General features: G+C 34.9%; 1 protein-coding gene across 2 annotated transcripts in view; it reads right to left on the bottom strand.

Annotated features, from left to right (window-relative positions):
• Positions 1-20,351, bottom strand: part of med30 (mediator complex subunit 30) — a 142,247-nt gene extending 121,896 nt beyond the window's left edge. Inside the window, exons 1-3 of one of the 2 annotated variants that reach the window (XM_061982617.1) lie at positions 20,288-20,351; positions 15,254-15,525; positions 6,318-6,482 (exon numbers count right to left, since the gene is read on the bottom strand). In XM_061982617.1, coding sequence (XP_061838601.1) covers positions 6,318-6,482; positions 15,254-15,430 — 342 coding nt within the window. In that variant the 5' untranslated portion in view covers positions 15,431-15,525; positions 20,288-20,351. The remainder of the gene's footprint in view (positions 1-6,317; positions 6,483-15,253; positions 15,526-20,287) is intronic. The other variant, XM_061982618.1, reaches the window with a different exon arrangement.
• Positions 20,352-20,716: the final 365 nt, after the last annotated feature.

The following is a 20,716-nucleotide window of genomic DNA, read 5'->3' as shown; positions in this document are numbered from 1 at the left end:
GTTCCACTATGTTTTTTTGTTCTTATTTATAATGAGACAGGAGAATCTTTCTCTGAGTAATGCAGAGTAATGCTGTCCCGGTCTTTTTGGCTGTAGTTCAACTTCCCATAGCGGACATTTTTAAATTACACTAAATCAATTATACCTGTGCTGGTTGCAGTCATGTCGTGCACTCCATTAATGCATAAATCCAATCAAACAGACTTTAATAGGGGTGTAGTTTAGCTGTATGTACCCCTACAAAGTGCATGAGTGCAATGAACCAGTAAGTGTGTATGTTAACATGCATGTCTGTGTGATAGTGAGACACTGCATAAATGTTTGTACAAACCCCGTTTCCATATGAGTTGGGAAATTGTGTTAGATGTAAATATAAACGGAATACAATGATTTGCAAATCCTTTTCAACCCATATTCAACTGAATGCACTACAAAGACAACATATTTGATGTTCAAACTCATAAACTTTTTTTTTTTTTTTGCAAATAATAATCAACTTAGAATCTTATGGCTGCAACACGTGCCAAAGTAGTTGGGAAAGGGCATGTTCACCACTGTGTTACATGGCCTTTCCTTTTAACAACACTCAGTAAACGTTTGGGAACTGAGGAGACACATTTTTTAAGCTTCTCAGGTGGAATTCTTTCCCATTCTTGCTTGATGTACAGCTTAAGTTGTTCAACAGTCCAGGGGTGTCCGTTGTGGTATTTTAGGCTTCATAATGCGCCACACATTTTCAATGGGAGACAGGTCTGGACTACAGGCAGGCCAGTCTAGTACCCGCACTCTTTTACTATGAAGCCACGTTGATGTAACACGTGGCTTGGCATTGTCTTGCTGAAATAAGCAGGGTCGTCCATGGTAACGTTGTTTGGATGGCAACATATGTTGCTCCAAAACCTGTATGTACCTTTCAGCATTAATGGCGCCTTCACAGATGTGTAAGTTACCCATGTCTTGGGCACTAATACACCCCCATACCATCACAGATGCTGGCTTTTCAACTTTGCGCCTATAACAATCCGGATGGTTCTTTTCCTCTTTGGTCCGGAGAACACGACGTCCACAGTTTCCAAAAACAATTTGAAATGTGGACTCGTCAGACCACAGAACACTTTTCCACTTTGTATCAGTCCATCTTAGATGAGCTCAGGCCCAGCGAAGCCGACGGCGTTTCTGGGTGTTGTTGATAAACGGTTTTCGCCTTGCATAGGAGAGTTTTAACTTGCACTTACAGATGTAGCGACCAACTGTAGTTACTGACAGTCGGTTTCTGAAGTGTTCCTGAGCCCATGTGGTGATATCCTTTACACACTGATGTCGCTTGTTGATGCAGTACAGCCTGAGGGATTGAAGGTCACGGGCTTAGCTGCTTACGTGCAGTGATTTCTCCAGATTCTCTGAACCTTTTGATGATATTACGGACCGTAGATGGTGAAATCCCTAAATTCCTCGCAATAGCTGGTTGAAAAATGTTTTTCTTAAACTGTTCAACAATTTGCTCAGGCATTTGTTGACAAAGTGGTGACCCTCACCCCATCCTTGTTTGTGAATGACTGAGCATTTCATGGAATCTACTTTTATACCCAATCATGGCACCCACCTGTTTCCAATTTGCCTGTTCACCTGTGGGATGTTCCAAATAAGTGTTTGATGAGCATTCCTCAACTTTATCAGTATTTATTGCCACCTTTCCCAACTTCTTTGTCACGTGTTGCTGGCATCAAATTCTAAAGTTAATGATTATTTGCAAAAAAAAAATGTTTATCAATTTGAACATCAAATATGTTGTCTTTGTAGCATATTCAACTGAATATGGGTGGAAAATGATTTGCAAATCATTGTATTCCGTTTATATTTACATCTAACACAATTTCCCAACTCATATGGAAACGGGGTTTGTATTTGGCGTGTGTCTGGCCATGCATGAAGAAAAAGAGAGTGCAGCACAGCACATGTGCTGTTTTTTCAGAAGGTGGCTGGAGATTATAACTGGCCGCAAAGGCACTCTGGAGACTCACCTGTGTGGGACAAATTAGTCTTGAAGTGTGGAAAAGAAACACCTAGAGGGAGTAGTTGAGATTAGAGTCCCCCAGAGTAAGGATTGTCATTGTGTGTGTCGATAAAGAGGAGCGGGCTGTGGTGGTAACAATGGTCTACTTCCTCCAAAAGCCTTCTATTTTAGCCAGCATTGCACTGAATCTTGACATCGCTAGCAAAGATTCAGGCTGAACAACAGGGACATACACAGCTAAATAATGAGACAAAATATGCTTCACATAATAACTGCGGACATGAATTGTAGATGAGACTAATATTTGTGGCAGAAAATCCACACCATCCCATTTAAAATATTGTTTTCATGATCGCTTTTATATTTGCCTCTAAACCTTTACAAATAAACCTAAATCTGCACTGATTCAAGTTAATAAAAAATAGCCTAATCGCCAGAAACCTTAAAGTGCACAAATGTGCCTCTAGGTCATGTGATTGCAACCAATCTATAATTTATTTATAATTATAATTTATAATTTAATTCCGATCGAAACGGGTGGTTTTGCGCCGATAGTCATTCGGATTGTAGCGCATGAAAACCTTCCGAATTTGGGTTAGAATTATCCTTACTGCGCATGTCTTTGATGTCAGCTATACTTTGGTGGTGGAAGAGGACTACATTTAATAGTCTGGGAATGAAGCGATTGTCTTGCTGTTGTCTGCACCCCCCCATTCAACATATCCAGACCTAGTATTATACACTGTTGAGTTTGTTGCTTTAAAATGAGACTAGCAAAAATAAAAGTATGTATCAAGTGTCAAGTGTCGATTATTCACGACATTACAGCTACTCCAAGTGCTATCTGCTAGCCTCAAACACGTACACATAATGTCGTAACATGAAGACGCGCCGCAACCGGTGTATAATCACAACATAAAAAGCACAGAACATATCCATTTCAAAAAAGAGATGTAAAACAAAAGTAGTGAACAGAAGGAAAAAATATATCGAAATAGCATAAATGCACAAAGTCATGTTTGTTTACAGTGGAAGCCTACTGCTTCTTCGGCACCTGAAAGTTAAAGTACCACTGATAGTCACACACACACGAGGTGCGGTGAAATTACCCTCTGCATTTGACCCATCCCCTTGTTCCACCCCCTGGGAGGTGAGGGGAGCAGTGAGCAGCAGAGGTGGCCGCGCTGAGGAATCATTTTGCCAAGCAGGGAAGTAATGGGTCCCATTTTTATAGTTTTTGGTATGACTCGGCCGGGGTTTGAACTCCCGACCTACCAATCTCAAGGCGGACACTCTAACCACTAGGCTACTGAACAGGCTGAAGTGAACAAACTCTTATTATTATATTATTATACTGTATTATAATACATTTTTTGTGTATGTTCGTTTCTGCACATGTCATGGTAAAGTATCTCGATTTAAGGTGTGATGCATTAAAATACATGTCATAATCAGATAATTTTTTTCAAGGTACATGTACACCTAACATTCTAACCTAAACGATGATCAGATTAAATAAATGTTGTCCATGTACACGTGGCTATTGAGACCTTTCTTAACTTAACTGAGCCGAGGATGTCATTGTGGCTTGTGCAGCCCTTTGAGACACTTGTGATTAAGGGCTATATAAATAAATTTTGATTGATTGATTGATTGAACTTATTAGAATTGCAAATACATGCAAAGTCTACTATACTGTCATTTAGCAACTAGACAACAGTTTTTTCACACATTGTTAAACTTCAAATAAAATATTGATATTATTATTAAATAAATGTATATTTAATAACACATGAGCACACACAAAAGTACCGAAAACTGGTATCGTACGGCACCGGTCCTGATTCCCAGGTACCCGGAATCGGTACCGTATCGGTTGAAATGTGAATGGTACTCATCCTTAAAGGGGAACATTATCACCAGACCTATGTAAGCGTCAATATATACCTTGATGTTGCAGAAAAAAGACCTTTTTTTTTTTTAACCGATTTCCGAACTCTAAATGGGTGAATTTTGGCGAATTAAACGCCTTTCTAATATTCGCTCTCGGAGGGAAGCAATCCGCCATTTTCTCAAACACCGAGTCAAATCAGCTCTGTTATTTTCCGTTTTTTCGACTGTTTTCCGTACCTTGGAGACATCATGCCTCGTCGGTGTGTTGTCGGAGGGTGTAACAACACGAACAGGGACGGATTCAAGTTGCACCAGTGGCCCAAAGATGCGAAAGTGGCAAGAAATTGGACGTTTGTTCCGCACACTTTACCGACAAAAGCTATGCTACGACAGATATGGCAAGAATGTGTGGATATCCTGCGACACTCAAAGCAGATGCATTTCCAACAATAAAGTCAAAGAAATCTGCCGCCAGACCCCCATTGAATCTGCCGGAGTGTGTGAGCAATTCAGGGACAAAGGACCTCGGTAGCACGGCAAGCAATGGCGGCAGTTTGTTCCCGCAGACGAGCGAGCTATCGACCGTAGCTTCCCTGGCCTGCTGACATCAACTCCAAAACTGGACAGATCAGCTTTCAGGAAAAGAGCGCGGATGAGGGTATGTCTACAGAATATATTAATTGATGAAAATTGGGCTGTCTGCACTCTCAAAGTGCATGTTGTTGCCAAATGTATTTCATATGCTGTAAACCTAGTTCATAGTTGTTAGTTTCCTTTAATGCCAAACAAACACATACCAATCGTTGGTTAGAAGGCGATCGCCGAATTCGTCCTCGCTTTCTCCCGTGTCGCTGGCTGTCGTGTCGTGTCGTTTTCGTCGGTTTCGCTTGTATACGGTTCAAACCGATATGGCTCAATAGCTTCAGTTTCTTCTTCAATTTCGTTTTCGCTACCTGCCTCCACACTATAACCATCCGTTTCAATACATTCGTAATCTGTTGAATCGCTTAAGCCGCTGAAATCCGAGTCTGAATCCGAGCTAATATCGCTATAGCTTGCTGTTCTTTCCACCATGTTTGTTTGTGTTGGCTTCACTATGTGACGTCACAGGAAAATGGACGGGTGGTTAAAATCAGGCACTTTGAAGCTTTTTTTAGGGATATTGCGTGATGGGTAAAATTTTGAAAAAAAACTTCGAAAAATATAATAAGCCACTGGGAACTGATTTTTAATGGTTTTAACCATTCTGAAATTGTGATAATGTTCCCCTTTAATAGTGACACAAATATTATATACTGTAAGTAGTTGTCATGAATGTGCCTGTTACTACATTACATACATAACATGTAAATAAAGCATTATTAGACTTTTTTTCAATTGCTTTAGAGGTGGGATAGGTAAATTCCTATTACCGTATTTTTCGGACTATAAGTCGCAGTTTTTTTCATAGTTTGGCCGGGGGTGCGACTTATACTCAGGAGCGACTTATGTGTGAAATTATTAACACATTAGCGTAAAATATCAAATAATATTATTTAGCTCATTCACGTAAGAGACTAGACGTATAAGATTTCATGGGATTTAGCGATTAGGAGTGACAGATTGTTTGGTAAACGTATAGCATGTTCTATATGTTAATAGTTATTTGAATGACTCTTACCATATGTTACGTTAACATACCAGGCACATTTTCAGTTGGTTATTTATGCCTCATATAACGTACACTTATTCAGCCTGTTGTTCACTATTCTTTATTTATTTTAAATTGCCTTTCAAATGTCTATTCTTGGTGTTGGGTTTTATCAAATAAATTTCCCCCCAAAAATGCGACTTATACTCCAGTGCGACTTATATATGTTTTTTTCCTTCTTTATTATGCATTTTCGGCCGGTGCGACTTATACTCCGGTGCGACTTATACTCCGAAAAATACGGTACCTGCATTGTTAGCCGCCTCTTGCTTGCTGTTTTTTTTTATTATTTAGAACACACAAAAAAGAGAAACGTGTGTGTTCTTATCTTACACAGGGATTGATAAAGACGGGCAAAATTCCCCCCCAAAAAGTCCCCTCTAAAAACATAACGTATTTCATTAAGTACTGTACCTCGGCCTGAGAATCGCTATACAAAAAAAGTTCAACTCAGGGTCAGAATAATCATTTGCCTCATAAAACCTTAAGTGAAGTCATGACTCAATCGAATTGCAAGTCAGCAAATACATTCCAGTAGGTAAGAAAGATGAACTTGGGATTCTGATTGAAGAGATGCAATCTTATTAAAAAGTGCTAACGAATATAAGAAAATAAACAAGCCGTATCATTGAGGAATGTTCTGTTTTTGTTCTGATAATTTTTCCTGAGTTCTGCGACTTTTGCAATAGTATTGAGCAAATTATTAATTTGAATACTAACTTGTACCTCAGGAAGTATAGGGTCCAGCCCAGCACAGTTTTCAGAGCATTTGTCGTAGACGAGGCGCAGCTTGCGGAACAGCACGGAAAGCATGCGAAGATGCTCTTGCAGTTTCCCCAGCCTGTCCTGGTGGGTGTTGGGGTGGTAAGTGACTCCATTAGGCAGCTGAAAGGCACCAGAGGAAATGTTGTGTTAAGTAAAGGCCCACATTGATCCCTGCTGACTGTAAAATGCACTCTTGAATTGTAGTCCTCCATTAAAAGGGTCTGTTTGCAACCTTATGCGGCTGCCTAGAGGGCGCTAACTTTCCAGAGAATTGTCAGCATTGTTATACTCTTTTAGAACATAAACTACACCCCACATAACACACATGCATGATGTATGCAGCAATTTGGCAAAGTTTAGCTACTAAACGTTAGCTATCATTGAAAGTATATTCTATCACAAGTGTGTCCGAGCTACGACCCGCGAGCCAAGTGCGGGCTGCCAGCGTCTTCAATTTGGCAGTGAGTTTAATAAACAATCTGGACCGTGGGGAGTTTTAAATTATTTTATATATCTGACAATCTAATTGCTGCAACTTTGCCACAATTGTAGGGATGATGCGAGTACTTCAGGACAATGACCATGAATTGTGTTTAGAAGTGAGCAGAGCAAATTAACTTTTATGACCCAATCCAAACAACCTTCCCTAGTTATGGCGCAAAAAAATGCAACCAGCACAAAACATCAACACACATGGTCACACATAAAATAACCTGCTTACTGAACTTTGTGGATATTATAAAAAAAAAAAAAAGGTCCACGCACCATAAACAATTCGAAATTACATCGATTTAAATTAGGGATGTCCAATAATAGCTTTTTTGCCAATATCCGATATTCCGATATTGTCCAACTCTTAATTACCGATTCTGATATCAACCGATACCGATATATACAGTCGTGGAATTAACACATTATTATGCCTAATTTTGTTGTGATGCCCGCTGGATGCATTAAACAATGTAACAAGGTTTTCCAAAATAAATCAACTCAAGTTATGGAAAAAAATGCCAACATGGCACTGCCATATTTATATATTGAAGTGACAAAGTGCATTATTTTTTTTTTTAACATGCCTCAAAACAGCTGCTTGGAATTTGGGACATGCTCTCCCTGAGAGAGCATGAGGAGGTTGAGGTGGGCGGGGTTGGAGGAGAGCGGGGTTGAGGTGTGTGTGTGGGGGGAGGGGGTTAGGGGGTAGCGGGGGGTGTATATTGTAGCGTCCCGGAAGAGTTAGTGCTGCAAGGGGTTTGTTCTGTTGTGTTTATGTTGTGTTACGGTGCGGATGTTCCCCCGAAATATGTTTGTCATTCTTGTTTGGTGTGGGTTCACAGTATGGTGCATATTTGTAACAGTGTTAAAGTTGTTTATACGGCCACCATCAGTGTGACCTGTATGGCTGTTGCATTCACTCGTGGTACACAGCAGCGTTTTAAAAAGTCATAAATTTTACTTTTTGAAACAGATACCGATAATTTTGAAACAGATACCGATAATTTCCGATATTACATTTTAAAGCATTTATCGGCCGATATTATCGGCAGTCCGACATTATCGGACATCTCTAATTTAAATGCATTACAGTGCATGATGGGGAGATGCAAAATGCTCTGTCAACACTTATCCATGCTTGTCGCATTTTAGCTCCTTGATTACAAAACTTTAAGGAGGTTGTCACAGAAGTAAACAAGTTAGGATTCGACATACACATACTACAATCATAATTATGTATCCATTATATTAATATATGTAGACACACGTTATGTATATATTTTCATATATTTAGTTACTTTACATGCAGTCGGCTTTCAACCATCGACCACATTTTTTTTTAGCCCAATGCGGCCCCTAAATCATAGTTTGGACACCCCTGTTCTATCATAACATATCTGTAAATTGTTAGTTGCTTCTCTGGGATTGCACTCTACGGGCAAGTGCATGAATGCTAGCTAACAATTATCTTCAATATAATTAGTCATTAGGGCTGCGGATCTTTGGGTATCCCACGATTCGATTCAATATCGATTCTTGGGGTCACGATTTGATTCAAAATCGATTTATTTTTTTTCGATTCAACCAGATTCTCGATTCAAAAACAATATTTTCCCGATTCAAAAGGATTCTCTATTCATTAAATACATAGGATTTCAGCAGGATCTACCCCAGTCTGCTGATGCAAGCAGAGTATTAGATTTTTGTAAAAAGCTTTCATAATTGTAAAGGACAAAGTTTTATCAACTGATTGCAATAATGTAAATTTGTTTGAACTATTAAATGAACCAAAAATATGACTTATTTTATCTTTGTGAAAATATTGGACACAGTGTGTTGTCAAGCTTATGAGATGCGATGCAAGTGTAAGCCACTGTGACACTATTGTTCTTTTTTTTTTTTATATAAATGTCTAATGATAATGTCAATGAGGGATTTTTAATCACTGCTATGTTGAAATTGTAACTAATATTGATACTGTTGTTGATAATATTCATTTTTGTTTCACTACTTTTGGTTTGTTCTGTGTCGTGTTTGTGTCTCCTCTCAATTGCTCTGTTTATTGCAGTTCTGAGTGTTGCTGGGTCGGGTTTGGTTTTGGAATTGGATTGCATTGTTATGGTATTGCTGTGTATTGTTTTGTTGGATTGATTAATTAAAAAAAGAAATGGAAAAAATTTAAAATTTAAAAAAATTTAAAAAAATAAAAATAGATTTTTTTTAAATGAGATTCGATTCTGAATCGCACAACGTGAGAATCGCGATTCGAATTCGAATCTATTTTTTCCCACACCCCTATTAATTATTGTGAAAAATGTGGATTTTTCTTTTTAAATGTTCGTTTAAACCACTAATGGTTACTACATACACTATCCGGTGGTGTTCTTGTTATATTTGTTGGTTTGTAAATGTAACTTTGAGCAAGTTGCCTTTTAACATTTCGTCAAAAAAAAGAGGAAAAGGAAGAGGAAAAGTGTTGTTGATTTTTTTTTTTCCAGAAACATCCTCACAAGAGACTGTGTAGCTTGTTGATTATACATATTAACATGTCATCAGCTATGGAAAGTTAAGCTCCAGCCATTGACTTCCACAAAAGTACAACAACAACATTATTTTTATCAATGCATATGAATAATATGTTGTTTTAAAATAATGTAAATGTTAAAGATTAAAATGTATTGGTAGTTGTGACAAAATGGATGAGTTTGGCACTCATCATTTGTCCCAAAAAGGTCATAATTCACATTATGTTATTGGTTTGCTAACATTTATAGCAGTACTTAGTAAGACACAATACTAGTTGAGTCTCAGTTAGATTGATCCGTTGCAAGATACATGTGTTTGGATGCTCACCTTCAGAAATGTTTGGGGTGGAGCCACTAGCTACTTCCTGGTTTTGCAAGCTTGATGATGTCATCACTGACAACATCAGACCATACCAAGTAAAAGGGGTTTAGTTTGTCTCCTACTTAGTTAATATTCTGTTAGATAGGAGAAGTATGTGTATAGATAGCGTCTCTATCTTTAGGATCGCGTTTTTAACACTATAAAGACACGTTATTAAGATTGTAATTGTATGGAGGTTGGGAAATGTTAGGTTTGGTTTACATGACAACCTATGTGCGTCATTGGGGCATTTTGGGTAGTACTGGGGGCCATTTTGTTGATGAATTCATTATGATGTGCTGCTAAAAACACTTTAATTTATTTCATTGGTTCAAGCAGTAGAAAATGGATGGATGGATGGGTTCAAGCATACTTGCCAACCTTGAGACCTCCGATTTCGGGAGGTGGGGGGTGGGGGCGTGGTTGGGGGAGGGGGCGTGGTTGTGGGCGGGGTTAAGAGGGGAGGAGTATATTTACAGCTAAAATTCACCAAGTCAAGTATTTCATATATATATATATATATATATATATATATATATATATATATATATATATATATATATATATATATATATATATATACATACATATATTTCTACATCCTGAAAATATGCAAACAAAACTGTGTTTGGATAATTGATACTTCAAACTTGCATAAATAAATCTTAAGGAATATAACATAACTTGGCTTCTGAGAGCTTCAAAATGTAATGAATAAAATGCTAAAGTTGTTGATAAACAAGCAATTATTTTAATAATTAAATAGGGTCAGTTTAAATGAATTATTATGATAATTTAAAATTAATTATTTCAAATATGTTTATTTTAACGTATAATTCTATGGCTGGGTGTAATAAGGAGTCCCTCAGGTCCGCATGGAGATGGAGGGGGCGTGGCCTCCAGCTCGGGCTGAAAATTGGGAGATTTTCGGGAGAATATTTGTCCCGGGAGGTTTTCGGGAGAGGCGCTGAATTTCGGGAGTCTCCCGGAAAATTCGGGAGGGTTGGCAAGTATGGGTTCAAGCATGCTTTGTCAATAAACATTCACAAACATAAAAAAAAATAGACATACAGTAGGTTTTTTTTTTCAAGTTTAACAGGGGAAAAAAATGGTGTCAAATATTGCAACAAATATTATATTATCTAACTTTTTTAGTCAAAATCCAAATAAATATTTAAATATAGAGTAAATATTTATTTTATTAAATTTATTAAATATTTAAATAAGAGTAGCCTCCGCTTTTCGCCAGTCCCTTACAAAGTTTCTCGCTTACTCCAAACTTTCTTTCTGCTGCTCGATTGCCGTTTTCTGCTGCATATTTCACTACTTCCAGCTTGTAACCTGCAGTATATGATTTCCTTTTCGGCTCCATTTTTGTTCAGCCCTTCTCAGTTTTTATAAGTTACCGCCAATGTTGAAATGATCAATTTTCATAGGTACGGAAGTAGCAGGCAGCATCTTTTTTTTCACAATGCACTTCTGCCATGACCCGCCCCCGCCGAATTTGTATTGGTTGACGTGTGTGTGTGACGATTGCTGATATATGCCTCGTCTCTTACGTGAATGAGATAAATAATATTATTTGATATTTTACGGTAATGTGTTAATAATTTCACACATAAGTCGCTCCAGAGTATAAGTTGCACACCTGGCCAAACTATGAAAAAAAAACTGTGAATTAAAATCCGAAAAATACGGTAGTTTCCCTGAGCAGCGGTGTGTGTGTGGTGGCAAACAGCAGAGATTTTTTTTTTTTTTCATTAAATGCACACATGTTAAAAGTGCAATTTTAATGTTGATAATGAATGTTAGCTTGCTAACATGCTAAAATTAGCATGCTAACTTTTTGAGCTAGTTTTGCTACCTTTTACCCCAGAGTCATAGTACGTGGTACGTGACACTTGTAAACTGTTAGCATGTAATAGTTAGCATGCTAACATTAAAGTGCTAACTTTTTTTGCAAAATGTACTCTTTTTTTATCTAATTCCCCAGCCATACACCTTAGAGTCATATAACTTGGTATGTGACACAAGCTAACTGTTAGCATGCTAAAATTAGCTTTCTAGCATGCTAATATTAGCGTACTAACTTTTTGAGCTAGTTTTGCTACCGTTTACCCTGGAGTCATATAACTTGGTGTGTGACACTTGTTAACTTTTAGCATGCAAATGATAGCATGCTAACGAGCTAACTCAAACATGCTAACTTTTTCATCATATTTTACACTTTTTTTCTCCATTTCCGAAGCCATACACCTTACAGCCGTGTTAATTGACATGTGAGACATGATAACACTTATCATGCTCACGTTAGCACACATGCTAAATGTTAGCAATTTTATGTAAGCATGCTAACGTTTTAGGCTAGCTGTGTAGCTCATTTTGTACAGTTATATCTAAAACTCTCGGATTCAGACACTCGGCACCATCTTCAAAAGCACTGCGGCTTCCGACGAGGTCCAGGACACAGATAGCAGGCCCATCAACCGCGGGAATTTTCTAGTTTTTATTAATGCACACATGTTAAAAGTGCAATTTTAATATTAATAATGTGCATGAAAGTATGAAGGTATTGACAAGCAAAAAAAATATTTGTTTATTTCAACTATTTTCCCTAAAATAGGCATTGAGGCTATGAAGTATGTGTTATCCGATTACTCGATTAATCGAACAAAGTAATCAATAAAAGTACTCAATAGGGACGGCGTGGCGCAGTGGAAGAATGGCCGTGCGTGACCCGAGGGTCCCTGGTTCAATCCCCACTTAGTACCAACCTCGTCATGTCCGTTGTGTCCTGAGCAAGACACTTCACCCTTGCTCCTGATGGGTGCTGGTTAGCCCCTTGCATGGCAGCTCCCTCCATCAGTGTGTGAATGTGTGTGTGAATGGGTAAATGTGGAAGTAGTGTCAAAGCGCTTTGAGTACCTTGAAGGTAGAAAAGCGCTATACAAGTACAACCCATTTATCATTTATTATTTATTTAATTACTAAAATAATCGATAGCTGCAGCACTACAAACAACTCTAAAAACTGTGCTATAACAGCATAGACCACCCCGCCACAATATTTTATGTGGCCCGCGAAAGCCTGGAAATAATATGCGTTAATAAAATGCTTAATCTTTTCTTACTAAATATATTTGTTGTTTCCGTTTTGACATTAAAAATCATGTACTGCATGCAATTGCATATCTTTTCAAATTATAAATATTATTAAAATATTATACAATATATTCCCAAAATATTTTTTGTTTAAATAAAGATAAATACTGTACTTAAATATCTGCCTGACTTACAATTTCAAAACAAATCATCAATCAAATTGTAGACTGTAAAATTGACAATAGATTTTACGGTTAAATTCCACCGACTGAGTTTTTTACCGTAAAATCAACTTTGATACTGTTTTTTTCCATATACAGTAAGACACTAAAACATTAAAACAAGATTTTACTGTAAAAAAAACCAACCTGGCAGCTCTGTTGCTTGAATTTTACCGCTAAAAACAGTGGTATTGTTTCTCCATTCCATTCCATTTATTACATTTTTTATATGCTGTAAAAAAAAAAGCACTGCTTTTACTGTAAAATTCTGGTGACTGAGCTGCCAGTTTATAAAGTTTTTTGTGTTTTTTTTGCAGCTAAAGTAAAAATTAGAGATGTCTGATAATATCGGCCTGCCGAGCTAGCTAAATGCGTTAAAATGTAATATCGGAAATTATCGGTATCGTTTTTTTTATTATCGGTACAAGAAATTAAAAAAATATATAATAATAATTTTTTTTATTTTTTATTAAATCAACATAAAAAACACAAGATACACTTACAATTAGTGCACCAACCCAAAAAACCTCTCTCCCCCATTTACACTCATTCACACAAAAGGGTTGTTTCTTTCTGTTATTAATATTCTGGTTCCTACATTATATATCAATATATTCAGTGTTTTATTGTTCATAGTTAATGTTGTAAATCTCACAGCAGGTGTATGCGCGTGTGTGTGTAGACATAAACAGTTTTGAAACCACACTTGTGTGAATGGAGATTGTTTCAACCCCATATATGCGTTGTTCGTGTGGACATGGCCTGACACTCGCTATGCCTTTTTTGCGCTGTAAACAAGCCCCGCCCACTCTGCCCCACATTGTTTGTTCCCAGAGCTTCGTACGTCACTCAAAACTGCAGATTCTAACCATATGGTTTGAAAATATCCAGCGGGCCGAATTAAAATGTTAATTATCTTGTATTATGCCCAGGTAGCCCGGTTAACTGCATTTTTAAGCTGTTTTACAAGACTCGTGTAAGACTTCAAACTTGACACCTCATTGGCTGGTTCAGAAACAGGCTCGATTGCTTCTGTCTTAATTTACCGGAATTGAGTCTTACATTTTGAAGCAGCAAATTTTTCCACACAGAATTATTTTTACACTGAATTTGTATACCCTGATTTTTTTAACACTCAATTTTTATACACTGAATTAGTTTACACTGAATTTTTGTCCACTGAATATTTTTAACTTTGAATATTTATACACTAAATTTTAAAACACTGAATTTATTTTCAATTAAATTGTCAGCATAATTTGATGTAAAAAAAATTCAGTTCACAAAATTTAAACGCAAAAAAATCAGTTACATAAATTCAATGTCAAAAAAAGTTTTCGTAATAAAGACACAAATGAACCTCCATAGTAGGGTGTCAAAAAAATTATATTTCCTGGATGACAACCTGATGGAACTTAAGAGGTGCTGCAAAGAGGAATGGGCAAAACTGCCCAAAGTTTGGTGTGCAAATTGGCACACCAAACTTCTCCATTAATTCTTTATATATGTGCTCAATATTTGTCTTTCTCCATTGCCAGCGAGTGTCAAATAAGTTACACACCAGAGTACAACACACTAGTTAACAGCATGCAATGCCAGGCTTCCCACTAACTGAGGAAGAAACAGATAACAGATTTGGTGTCCAGTTCAAAGTGTGACATGATTTATTTAAAAATTTGAGAGGTGACTTTTGTATTTTACATGAGTTATTATTTGTACAAACATGGTGCAAAGTAATTCATGATTTGTTAAAAAATGTTAGTGGCTAGCTAGTTAAAATGGGATATTGTGATTTCACAAGACTGTCTTAGAAGTGATCATTTGAAAATGTTCAATTTGAAAAATGTGCACTTACATAAAATATATAAAAATAAAGTGTTGCATATTGATATTTGTCTGTTTCTATATATATTTATTTTGAGAAATTATTAAGATGATCAGTGTTTCCACAAAGATAAATATAATTAATTATTAATAATAACATAGAGTAAAAGGTAAATTGAGCAAATTGGCTATTTCTGGCAATTTATTGAAGTGTGTATCAAACTGGTAGCCCTTCGCATTAATCAGTACCCAAGAAGTAGCTCTTGGTTTCAAAAAGGTTGGTGACCCCTGATCTGGACGCTATGGGTACTTTACAACTTCAGCTTATATTCTGTAAATCAATATTAATACGAGAAGATGGAGACACCTGCATGTTTCGGAGGAGCTGGAAGATCTCCATGGTTCTGAGGACAATGTCTTGGACCGTCTCCTGGCCGATGCGACACAATGAGGCGGTGTTGACATCACGCGCTGCCTGGCCCTGCTGCTGCTGAGGCGGCGGTGACGGCCCCGTAAAAGGTGACACTAGTGCAGGAGTTGTCATGGAGACAGCGGGTAGCAATGACGGAGGGGGACTGGATCCACGTAAATTGACCTGTCAGATATCAGACCGGAGGACAACAGTACACCCTTGTGTGCCTTGAAGTAAGAGAAAAAGAAGATTGGAGGGGTAGAAGTGGGACAAATTGAGGTTAGTTAAAGCCTAAAATTGTTATAAATACAATTCAACACTATTTGTTTACTAAAACACATCAATTAACAACACGGAGGAGGCAGTTAAGATGAGAGATATACAAGGTAAAGGACATATACATAAAAATATTCCACTGAAAAGTTAAAAGATGCAAGAGCCATTTTGATATTCTTCTTTTTTTTTTTAAATACTATAACTAGATTTTTTAAAGGAAAAAACAATGCATGCCTGCTTTGTGTTATTAGTTATTAATTTTTTTCTCATTACATTACACCCATTTGCTGTTTTAATCCGCTTTTTATGATTTTTTTTGTAATAAAAGTATTTTTATAATGTACCACGGGTCGTTAAAAAATTAGCTGCAGGTCGCAAACCGCCCTCGTGCCGCACTTTGGACACCCCTGCATTGGCGCTTAATTCTGTCTTAAAATAATACTGACTCTAATATCATTTATTGGCAATAATTTGTGTAGGTATACATCATAAATGTGCTGCAATGTATATATCCATCAATTTTTTACCACTTGTCCCTCTCAGGGTGGCGGGGGTGGCTGGAGCCTATCCCAGCTACACTCACAGTAGATGGCTATAAGAATTATGAAAGACCAAAAAGAAGAGGGAAAGGTTTTGAAAAAATAAAATACTGTATTTATAAATGTACAAATATGACTTTAAAGAAATACAATGAAAATGTAATAAATAAATAAAATTAAAATAAATCTTACTAATAAAAAATGTGAAAAAAAAAACTTTTAATGATTTTTTTTATAAAAGTATTTTTAGAATTCCGCACTTCAGACATCAGTGTGTCAATGCTTAATTAAAATTGTTGTTTATTTAAAATAAAATAAAATTAAATACTGTATTTTTAAATGTACAAATATGACTTTACAGAAATACAATGAAAATGTAATAAATAAATACAATAAGAATACATCTAACTAATTAAAAATATGAAAAAAAAGGTTTAAAAAAAATTGTTATTGTTTGCTGTTTTATTCCAGTTTATGTAATTTTTTTTTATAAAAGTAGTTTTAAAATGCGCAACAGGCCGTTAAAAAAAATTAGCTGCGGGTCGCAAAATGATCCCCATTATGCACTTTGGACATCCCTGTATCAGCGCTTAATTTGATCTCAAAATAATGCCAACAATACTATTGTTTATCAGCAATAATTTGTAGATAGTGTTATTACAGTAATGAAAAATTAAAAAGAAGGAAAGGTGTTGGAAAAAATAAATACTGTATATATAAATGTACAAATATGACTTTAAAGAAATACAATGAAAATGTAATAAATAAATACAATAAGAATAAATCTAACTAATAAAAAATATGAAAAAAAATGTAACATTTTTTTCTTGTTACATTACACCTGTTTGCTGTTTTATTCCACGTTTGTTTATCAGTAATAATTTGTGGGACAGTATATTAAAAATGTGTAGCAATATACAGTATACAGTAGATAGTGCTATTACAGTAATGAAAAATCACAAAGAAGAGGGAAAGGTATTGAAAAAAAAATACTGTATTTATAAATATACAAATATGACTTTAAAGAAATACAATGAACATTTAATAAATAAATACCATAAGAATAAATCTAACTAATTAAAAATATGACAAAAACATTTTTTTTAATTACATATAACACAATAATAATAATAAAATAATAATAAAATAATAATAAATATGAAAAGAATGTTAACTTTTTTTGTTGTTACATTACACCTGTGTGCTGTTTTATTCCACTTTTTATGATTTTTAGTTGTATCAGTGCTTACTTTGGTCTCAAAATAATGCTGACAATACTATTGTTTATCAGCAATAATTTGTGGGACACTATATTAAAAATGTGTAGCAATATACAGTATACAGTAGATAGTGTTATTACAGTAATGAAGAATCAAAGAGAAGAGGGAAATGTGTTGAAAAAATAAAATACTGTAAATGTATAAATGTATGAATATGTATATGTATAAATGTACAAATATGACTTTAAAGAAATACAATGAACATTTAATAAATACAATAATAATAAATCGAACTAATAAAAAATATGAAAAAAACATGTTAAAAATGTATTTTTGTTACATTACACCTGTTTGATGTTTTATTCCACATTTTATGATTGTTTTAAATAAAAAGTATGTTTAGAATGTGCAGCAGGCCGTTAAAAAATTAGCAAAATGGCCCCCATTCCGCACTTTAGACATCCCTGTATCAGCGCTTAATTTGGTTTCAAAATAATGCTGACAATACTATTGTTTATCAGCAATAATTTGTGGGACAGTATATTAAAAATGTGTAGCAATATACAGTATACAGTAGATAGTGCTATTGCAGTAATGAAAAATCAAAAAGAAGAGGGAAAGGTGTTGAAAAGAAAATACTGTATTTATAAATATACAAATATGACTTTAAAGAAATACAATGAACATTTAATAAATAAATACAATAAGAATAAATCTAATTAAAAATATGAAGAATTTATTTTTTTAATTACATATAACACAATAAGAATAATAAATAATAAAAAATAATAAATATGAAAAGAATGTTAACTTTTTTTGTTGTTACATTACACCTGTGTGCTGTTTTATTCCACTTTTTATGATTTTTTTTATAAAAGTATTTTTAGAATGTGCAGTAGGCAGTTAAAAAAATTTGCAAAATGGCCCGCATTCCACACTATATCAGTGCTTACTTTGGTCTGAAAATGATGCTGACAATACCATTGTTTATCAGCAATAATTTGTGGGACAGTATATTAAAAATGTGTAGCAACATACAGTATACAGTAGATAGTGCAATTACAGTAATGAAAAATTAAAAAGAAGAGGGAAATGTGTTGTAAAAGAAAATAATGTATTTATAAATGTACATATATGACATTAAAGAAATACAATGAAAATGTAATAAATAAACGAAATAAGAATACATCTAACTAATAAAAAATATGAAAACAATTTTAGAACGCATCATAATTAAATTATCCCCTCAACTCCCCCCAAAATGGATTAACTCGCTGGAATAAAAAAGACAATATAACATACATCCAGAAACGTGGACGCATGTGAAAAAGTGCAATATATTTATCTGTACAGTAATCTATTTATTTATTTTATATGTATATTTATATATTATTTATATATATTTATTTATTTATATATGCACCTTATTGCTTTTTTATCCTGCACTACCATGAGCTTATGTAATAAAATTTTGTTCTTACCTGTGCTGTAAAGTTCGAATGACAATAAAAAGGAAGTCTAAGTCTAAGTCTAAAAACAATTTCTTGTTACATTACTCCTGTTTTCTGTTTATTCCACGTTTTATTATTTTTTTATAAAAGTATTTTTAGAATGTGCAGCAGGCTGTTAAAAAATGAGCAAAATTGCCCCCATTCCCCACTTTCGACATCCCTGTATCAGTGCTTAATTTATTAGTGCTTAATATATTTAATAATTATTATTATAATATTATAATATAAATCCATTTAATAAAGTCAAATACAAATAAGGCAACAAGAGAATTATCCAACACTTCTCTTTTGTAAAGTACATTTGTACAGACATCTACGTCAACAATATGATTTGCCTGAAAAGCTGGACAGGACAAAACAATTAAACATTTAAAAAAAAAGAAAATTAATTAATTAATTAAAAAAACTATATAAATAAATAAATTTAAATATTTATATATTAGGGCTGCAACAACTAATCAAGTAAATCGATTAAAATCAATTAGAAAAATAGTTGCCGATTAATTTAATCATCGATTCGTTGGATCTATGCTATGCACATGCGCAGAGGCTACTTTTATTTTTATCTTTATTTTATTTTTTTTATTTTTTTATTTTTTTTTATTTTATAAACCTTTATTTATAAACTACAACATTTACAAACAGCTGAGAAACAATAATCAAAATAAGTATGGTGCCAGTATGCTGTTTTTTTTCTCTCAATAAAATACTGGAAAGGATAGAAATGTAGTTTGTCTCTTTTATCCGATTATTAATCGATTAATCGAAGTAATAATCAACAGATTAATCGATTATCAAATTAGTTGTTAGTTGCAGCCCTTATATATATATATATATATATATATATATACAGTATATAGATATATAATTTAAGAATATGTAGCAATGAACAATCAAAAAGAAGAGGGAAAGGTGTTGAAAAGGGTACTTACAAGAGGTATAAATATGATTTAAAAAAAATACAATGCAAATGTAAGTTAAAAAAAAAAGAATATATCTATTTATGAAAAATATAAATACTGTATGATGGAAACACATCATTCATAATAAAGGACATAGACTAATCAATAACTTATTACACATGATAACCGAAGGAAAATATGACATATTTAATGGTATTGTTGGAAGTGTAGCAATTAAGTCGATTGTTGAGGACTTTAGTAACGTTAAGGCAAACGAGTTTAGTGTTGAAATGTTTTTCAGTCGCACCAAAGCGTCAAGACGCCATGTTTGAGACACAACTAAATAGCATAAACATGATCAAGTAGTAACAGTACTAATATTTCCATATGTCAAAAGTGGAGTGCTTGTTATCATAGCTGAGTACACCCGAAAGACGTCGGCAAATAAACCTTAAGACGACTGTGAGTGTTCCTAATTGTTAAACAATACATTTGTATCGACCTGTGTGGTGATAAGACGTTTGACAACAATGTTTGTTACCTGTGTGGAGATAAATGTGTCTCTTTTGATTTCATGTCAACTTCTCTGCTGCGAGGAGGATAACGGTATGAAGTATCGCGAGAAGTACGGTTGAAGCTATAACTCCCCAAGTAGAAGCGCAACACAATTTAATACCTCGCGGGGGATTAGGTTTGGGAAATTAGGACGTTTTAGTTCACTTGTTGTGATTTTAATACATGGAAATTAGAAAAAAAATTTAGGTCTTCACTCAATAAATGTCTATGAATGTTGCTTTCCAAAGTGGATTATATCTGGCATTACGGTAAAGCACAGCGTCTGAGTGTGCCCAAGTTCCCTGGTGCGACAGCGCCATGGTGTGGTAGATTGTGGAAGTAACAATAAATATTTCAATTAAAAAATATAGTCAAATGCCTTTCATTTCATGAGTTTTCTCATGCGCTGAAACAG

Source organism: Nerophis lumbriciformis, linkage group LG21 (assembly GCF_033978685.3).
Source record: "Nerophis lumbriciformis linkage group LG21, RoL_Nlum_v2.1, whole genome shotgun sequence".
NCBI lineage: Eukaryota > Metazoa > Chordata > Actinopteri > Syngnathiformes > Syngnathidae > Nerophis > Nerophis lumbriciformis.
Note: the sequence above shows the minus strand (reverse complement) of the source record. Positions and strands in the feature narration are given on the sequence as shown.